Source organism: Propithecus coquereli, unplaced genomic scaffold (genome assembly GCF_000956105.1).
Source record: "Propithecus coquereli isolate 6110/MARCELLA unplaced genomic scaffold, Pcoq_1.0 Scaffold14, whole genome shotgun sequence".
Classification (NCBI taxonomy): Eukaryota; Metazoa; Chordata; class Mammalia; order Primates; family Indriidae; genus Propithecus; species Propithecus coquereli.
The window spans coordinates 15,062,107-15,070,258 of record NW_012138302.1 but is presented as its reverse complement, the minus strand read 5'-3'; the positions used below and the strand labels follow the sequence as shown (position 1 = coordinate 15,070,258).

The 8,152-nt window shown below is 39.6% G+C and overlaps 1 protein-coding gene across 1 annotated transcript in view; it reads left to right on the top strand.

Annotated features, from left to right (window-relative positions):
* Window positions 1–8,152, top strand: part of ZYG11A (zyg-11 family member A, cell cycle regulator) — an 81,799-nt gene that overhangs the window by 23,061 nt on the left and 50,586 nt on the right. The window contains exon 3 of the mRNA XM_012639342.1: window positions 4,132–4,883. Within this exon, the coding sequence (XP_012494796.1) occupies window positions 4,132–4,883 (752 nt within the window). The remainder of the gene's footprint in view (window positions 1–4,131; window positions 4,884–8,152) is intronic.

Here is an 8,152-nt window from a genome sequence, read left to right as displayed (position 1 = left end):
GGGGTCTCGCTCTTGCTCAGGCTGGTCTCGAACTCCTGAGCTCAAACAGTCCGCCCGCCTCGGCCTCCCAGAGAGCTAGGATTACAGGCGTGAGCCACCGCGCCCGGCCGACTTTGCTTTTCTTAAATCATATGAGAGTCCATAGGTACTAGGGTAATCCTATACTCACATAAAAGCTGCATTTTTCAGTTTAAGACAAAAAGGTATTTTGCACAAAGTACAAGGTTTTCATGCCTGCTGGCATAGCTGCAGCAATGACTTCATGAATTTTTTCTTTCTTTTTAAAGTGGTCCTTAGGCTGCGTTCATTTACCTTGAAATGCTGGGCTGTAGCTGCATCCTCAGTCTACGTGGTACATATCAAGCAAGTCAGCTTTTTCTTGTCATGTCATGATTTTTCTCTGCTGCTTGGGAGCACTTGAGCATCACTAGTGCCACTTCACGTGGGTCTGGATCCCATGGTGTTACTCAGGGTTTGTGGTATTACACATTAAACATGAAAAATATGTGAGAACCATAAGAGAGCACATGTTACTGCAGCATGCAATTAACTGGAGAGATGAACTGCCCACCTGGAGATGATTAGCATCAGGTGACTTTTCAGTGGCTACTCCCAACACTTGAGCTCACTGAAATAGCAGCAGGAGGTGGCTACACAATTATTATAGAAACACAGTGCATGCTACAGTTAATTTTATGCAGTTATGATTTAATATTGCATCTTTATGTTCCTTTTGTTTTTCTTGACTACAAATGGTGCTGTGTGTGCTCTGTGTTTGTATATGTTTCAATAAATTTTAACTTTTTATAACAGATTTGAGTATACTTTATGGTAGTAAATGATAGAATAGACCAGTATCTCTATATTTTATGAATTCATGACATATATTTTTCTTAATTTTTTTGGTATTTGTAGGCTATGTGGTTCACCTGTGAGTTGTTCAAATTGTCTCAAATCTCCAAAAGATTTTCCAGTGTATTTATTGAAAAAAAATTCTTGTATAAGTGGACCTGCACAGTTCAAAACCATGTTCAAATGCCAGCTGTATATATGGGTGTGTGTGTGTGTGTTAAAGAAACTGGTAATTTGTTTTGTAAAGTTTTTTCAGAATCTAGATTTTGCCATTGTTCAACTGTGGTATGATTTTGACATGTTCTTCTGGTCCCTGTATTTCCTGTCAATGGATGATAGAGGTAGATGTTTGATGAAATTTAGGTTCAGGGGTTTTTTTGTGTGTGTGTTATTGCTTGGTTTTGTTTTTGTTGCTGCCCTGTGCTTCCTTCTGTGAATTTATAAAGTCTAAACTGTCTGGCTGGTTTTGTGATTGTGGTGGCCACAGATGGATTATCATTGGCTAGATCCATTAAATTATCAGTTCTTGTAGATTTGACTTTTAGTGTTCATTACTCTCCTTGACCTTTCTGGCTTAGAATTGCGTTTCTGTTTTTTCTTGTATTCTTGGTTTACTCTGCTGTAATTTCCTTCTGTTTTTCTGCCTGTGCCTTAAGTGTTTTCTCTTCCTTAAGGTTTTGTCTTGGATACCCTTCTCACTCTGCACATTCCCTGTGTGATTTTCCTTAGTTTAGTTAACCTCTTCTACTCTGAATACCCAGAGATCCCAGCTCAGACCTTTATTCCAAGCTCCTTCTGAGTCATGTATCCTAATGCTTCCTTGGTGTCCTGCACTCTTCCCTGGGCTGCTGAGTTATCATATTCTTCTGGTTTTCTTCCTGCCTCACTGAATGCTGCTTGTCTTTTTATCCAGGTTCCCCTGAAAGGCAGTACAGCTCTGGCTGGGTTTGCATACTTTTCTGACCATTTATTAGGTAGGTTTTCTTGAGCCATTAACTTAACTTTTACATGCCTCACCTCATCTGGAGAATGAGACTAATACTGGCTTTTATAGCAATTTAGAGAATTAATATAGCCAAAGTACTTAGAAAGTTCAGTTAGTTTTTATCATAGTTATCTTCCTCCTATCTGACATTAAATGTTGCTCTCAATACCTGGTCCTTGTTCCTTGTTCCTTCTCTTCTCTTCCTTCATTCCCATGTTCTTCATCCCCATGGTTTTAAATATCGTCTTTATGCTGACGAAAGGTTTATGTTCTGGTCTTATAGATTTGAAATGTGTGGAATCTAGGTGATCTTGTGGAGAGTCTCGATGATAGAATGACTACTTAGTCCTGGCTTGAGTTGGGATGAGAGAGCTGGGCCCTTTATACCTCTCACTTCGATCTTTGGATGTCAATCCCCATGGGAAGGGAGTGTAACCTTGCTGGGACAACTCTTCTTCAGCTAGGCAGTCCCCATAGGTGAGAACTGTCAGCTGGTGGCACTCCCAGCAGCTGAAGTAGTAAGTCCTTTGTTCCGAAGGGGAATGTAGATGGCACATAACGGTATCCACTACACTCCTGCCATTTCCATCATCTCTGTGATGGGTTGGCCGTTTACCTAGTGCATCCTTATTAGGATTCATTTTTGATTCCTCCTCCTTCTTCTCCCCTCAGGTCTGTTGAAACATTTTCTGCCTTCAGAATATATATCTCAAGCTTTTCTTTTCCTCCTAACCCCTGTCACATTAACGCCATTCTGTTACATCTCCATTGACCTCCCAAGTGGTCTTCTCACCTTCGCTTTTGCTCCTTGTCCAGCGCTGCTACGTGCAGAGAGCAATCCTTTTAAACCTTATCTGATCTTTCCACTCCTGTGTCACTCATTAAAGGCTTTCCATTGTACTAGGTTCTAAACCTTTTTGGCAGCAGGGACCAGTTTCATGGAAGACAATTTTTCCTTAGACTGGGGTGGAGTAGGGTGGGGTGGTTTCAGGATGATTCAAGTGCACTACATTTATTGTGCAGTCAAACCTCTCTGCTAATGATAATCTGTATTTGCAGCCGCTCCCGGGTGATAGCATCGTTACTGCCTCAGCTCCACCTCAGATCATCAGGCATTAGATTCTCATAAGGAGCACCCAGCCTAGATCCCTTGCATGTGTGGTTTACAGTAGGGTTTGTGCTCCTGTGAGAATCTCATGCTGCCACAGATCTCACAGGAGGCGGAGCTTATGTGGTGAGGTGATGGGGAGCGGCTGTAAATACAAATGAAGCTTCATTTGCTAGGTAGGGGTCCTGCTAGGTTCCCGGCTGGCAGTTGGGCACTATAGCACTAGGATATAATACCAGCTACTGCAGGATCTGACTCCTGCTCTTGTCTGTACCATGTCAGATGCTGGTTTTCGCTTCACCAATTGTGCTTTAGCCACACTGGTTTTCTTTCACAGAAAAAGCCAAGCTGTTTCCCACATCAGGGATTTAGTTCTGATAAAGGTAGTAAAAATTTGAATTTCCTAGCTTTTGTACAGGGCTTTTACCATCCTCCTCACTCTCATTCCCAGCTATGCCTCCCCTTGCACACTGTTTCCAGCAGTGCTGATCTACTTAGGGTCGTTAATACCAGGCACATATCACTACTGCATATACCATGCTATTGTACTTATTTATTTACCTGGTGTGCCTTCCTGTACTAAATGCCTTATGGTCATAGGTGTCTAATTACCTTGTGTGCCATTACTTAACATGGAATCTCACATATAGAAGATCCTTAGTAAATTTTTGCTAAATGAAATCTAGTACAACCTATTCATTTTACAGATGAGGAAAATGAGGCCTAGAGAAGTGAGTGACTTGTGAAGGATCATCCACTAATTTGGTTATAAAGTAATCATTAGTAGTGTTTTTTGCATATTGTGTATCCTGTACTTATCTACCTATTTTATTTTGTTATTAGTTTCTATAACAGGGTTACTGTGGATAAAAAACTTTGAGCTCTGGAGTCAAACTGGGTTCAACTTCTGATTCTGCCATAAATGTTGACCTCGGGGAAGTTATTTAACCTCTTTAAGCTTCAGTTTCCTCAGCTAAATAGTAGTAGTAACAATAGTCTCTTTTACAGTATTAGTGCAAAGAGTAAATGAGATAATCTTAAAGGACAGTGCCCGGCATGGAGTAAGTAGTAACTGTGGTTATTATTGATTGTTATTATCAGCATCTGTCACTGTAATTGCCACATTACATCCTGGAAAGGCATGAGTTCTAGTTGTCATTACAGGCTGGTTCTGGTTCTTTTATAGGCAAGCTGACTGACAGAACGGCAAGCATTTTCCAAGGCAACCAAATGAAATTGAAGCTGGTCAATATCCAAAAAGCTAAAATCTCTACACCTGCATTCATAAAAGCTTTCTGCCATCATAAGCTCATTGAACTGGATGCTACTGCAGTACATGCTGACCTCCCAATCCCAGACATCATAAGTGGACTCTGCAGCAATAACTGGATCCAGGAAAACCTTCAGTGTCTCCTGTTAGACTCAACAAGCATCCCTCAAGATTCAAGACTACTTTTCTTTGGTCAGCTCACTGGTCTTCGCATTTTAAGTGTTTTCAATGTTTGTTTTCATACTGAAGACCTGGCTAATGTTTCTCACTTACCAAGACTGGAAAGCTTGGATATCTCCAACACTCTGGTCACTAACATCTCTGCATTGCTTACCTGTAAGGATCGACTCAAGTCTCTAACGATGCACTATCTGAAATGCCTGAGCATGTCCAAACCACAAATTCTTGCAGTCATTAGAGAACTTAAATGTCTGCTTCACCTTGATATTTCTGATCACAGGCAACTCAAATCAGACCTAGCTTTTCATTTGCTACAGCAGAAAGATATCCTGCCTAATGTCATATCACTGGACGTTTCTGGGGGCAATTGCATCACTGATGGAGTTGTAGAACTGTTTGTACGGCAGCGGCCTGCAATGCAATTTGTGGGACTACTGGCTACGGATGCTGGTTATTCTGACTTCTTTACTACAGAGCAAGGCTTGAGGGTTTGTGCTTATCTGAAATAAGTTTTGTTTCATTTATTCAAAATGTTATTAAGCTTTTGCTGTGCACCAGAATCTGTACTAGGTGTTAGGGTTACACAGACAGACAAAATCCTTAGCTCATCTAATAGTAATTATTGTTTACCTACTTTGTGGTAGGTTATGGGAATATAATGTTAAGATGCAGTCACAGCCTCCACGTTTTCTAGTCAACTTAATAATAATTATACATTACCTCCTATGTGCCAGATGCCATGCTGTACATATCATTGTTTTCTCCTTTAATCCTCCCATTATATGGGTGAGGAAATGCAAGTTCAGGAAGCTTTAGCTACTTACCCACAATCATGGAGCTATTAAATGGTAGAGCCGGATCCGTACCCAAGTGTTTATGATTCTAAAACTTTTGCTCTTTACCTCTTATAAGAGCTAAATATAATTGATAAAAGCAAGGTGATCAATATGACTCACATTATTTTTGGCCAGGGTATGACAAAAAGCAATTTTAAAAAGAGAATGTAAGAGAGAAGTGAGCATTGCCAGAATAAATTTATAGTTTCTTATTGTGTTCCTTTTCTTTTTCTTTTCTTTCTTTCTTTTTTTTTTTTTTTTGGGATAGGATCTCCCTCTGTCACCTGGGCTAGAGTGCAGTGGCCTCATCATAGCTCACAGCAACCTCAAATTCCTGGGCTCGAGTGCTCCTCCTGCCTCAGCCTTTTGAGTAGCTGGGACTACAGGCACACGCCACCATGCCCAGCTAATTTTTACTATTTACAGTAGAGATGAGATCTTATTCTTGTTCAGGCTGGTCTTAAAGTGACCTCAAGCAATCTTCCTGCTTTGGCCTCCCACAATGCTAGGATTATAGGCATGAGCCACAGTGCCCAGTCTCATCGTGCTGCTTTTGAATATATATTTAAATATGTGTGGTCAGGAATATTTCATTTTTTTAAAAAACAGTGGTTCTTTTTTTTTTTTTTGAGACAGAGTCTCATTCTGTTGCCCGGGCTAGAGTGAGTGCCGTGGCGTCAGCCCAGCTCACAGCAACCTCAAACTCCTGGGCTCAAGCAATCCTTCTGCCTCAGCCTCCTGAGCAGCTGGGACCACAGGCATGCGCCACGATGCCCGGCTAATTTTTTCTGTATATTTTCAGTTGTCTGATTAATTTCTTTCTATTTTTAGTAGAGACGGAGTCTCGCTCTTGCTCAGGCTGGCTTCGAACTCCTGAGCTCAAACAGTCCGCCTGCCTCGGCCTCCCACAGTGCTAGGATTACAGGCATGAGCCACTGCGCCCGGCCCAAAACAGTGGTTCTTTACCTTGGTGTTGTACATTGTAATCACTTTGGAAGCTTAAAAATACACTGATACCTATGTCCCATCCCTGAAGGATTCTGATTTAATTGGTCTGGGACATGGCCTGGGCATCAGAATTTTAGAAGCTCCCAGGTAATTCTAATGTGCTGCCAAGGTTCAGTCATTGCTTTAAAAGAACCCTTTTTACAATCATGCCTCCTGTAGTTCTTCCTAAGGGGAGAGGATAAAGTGATTTGTAGAGTCATTAGTTGTGTGCATATCTTGCTCTTTTGATCTGAAAGTAGCACTTGTTTGTATTTTAAAGTCCTTTAATTTTCTGGCATTTCTAACAAGGATGGAAGCCATCAGTTACATCCTTGAAATAGAGATATAAACTGAACTTTTGGATTAATGTGTATAGTAGAGAGTTGTTTTCCAGGAATGTACAGTTAGGCTTACCTCAGATTTATAGCATTTAATGTCATAATGATTAAAAGACAACAGTGATGAAAAAAAATATTTTAACACACTTAACTCTTGGTATATATACAGTAATATGGGACAAGTGCTAGAATACCTTTTAGGGGGATGAAGCATGTAGTTGAGATACTGTCAAAGCAAGTATACCAAAAGAAAATGAGAGAAGTTTTGTTTCAGTAAACTTATCTGGTATATAAGTTTAGATCATTTTGAAATTTAAAATTATGCATCATATGTAGTGTTAGATATTGTAGGGAGAGGGGAAACCACAATCTTCCCAGTGCTAAGAACCTCTAAAGATCTTCATCTAGCCCAATGTGGAGTGTAAGGTATGGTAAGTTTAAAAGGCTTGTTTTGGAAAAACTTTTGTTTAATGTAAGTATGTATGTGTCTTTCAAATCAGATGCACAATATACCAAGTATTTTTGTTGTTTGAGTTGATCAAAAAATTTGCTTACATGAAGATGGATAAAATAGGCCGGGCGAGGTGGCTCACGCCTATAATCCTAGCACTCTGGGAGGCCAAGGCGGGAGGATCGCTCGAGATCAGGAGTTCGAGACCAGCCTGAGCAAGAGCGAGACCCCGTCTCTACCAAAAATAGAAAGAAATTATCTGGACAACTAAAAATATATATAGAAAAAATTATCTGGGCATGGTGGCGCATGCCTGTAGTCCCAGCCATTCGGGAGGCTGATGCAGAAGGATTGCTTGAGCCCAGGAGTTTGAGGTTGCTGTGAGCTAGGCTGACACCATGGCACTCTAGCCTGGGCAACAGAGTGAGACTCTGTCTCAAAAAAAAAAAAAAAGAAGTATCCGTTTCTGTCTTCTCAGGTGTTTTTAGTACAAATGGCAGTTGGATTTTATCAAAGTCTTTTTTAGAATCTATTTTGATACTCAGATGATTTTTTTTCTTCTTAGACCTATTAGTATGGTGATTTAATTGATTTCCTAATATTGACTCATTTTTGTATTGTTAGCATAAAGCCCACTTGGTCATATGTTATTTTCTTCATGTGGTGTATTTGTTCACCAAGAGTTTATTTAATATTTTTATAGTGATAGTCATAAGTAATATTGAACTAGTTTTCTTTTTTGTGCTTCCCTTGTCACATTTAGTTATTAGGGTTATACTTGATTCATAAAACACAAATTTGGAGTTTTTCATTCTTTTTCTATCCTCTGAAACAATTTACATAGCATAAGGACTAGTTCATGATTATTTCTGCTATGGCCTTTCTATCTCCCTATTGGTGAGTTTTGGCAAACTGTATTTCCTAAAAATAGGAAATTATCTATTTCATCTAAGGTTTTATATTTATTCTTTGTCATTTAAAATTTTTATGTTTGTATTTCTCCCTCTTTTTCCTAAGTAAATTAGTGATTTTTTTCTTCGTTCTGTCATTAAGTTCAGCTTTTACCTTTCCTGTGTTTTGATTTTGATTTACTTTATTGTTCTTTTCTAGCTTTTTATTTTTTTATTTTTTTTTATTTTTTTTTG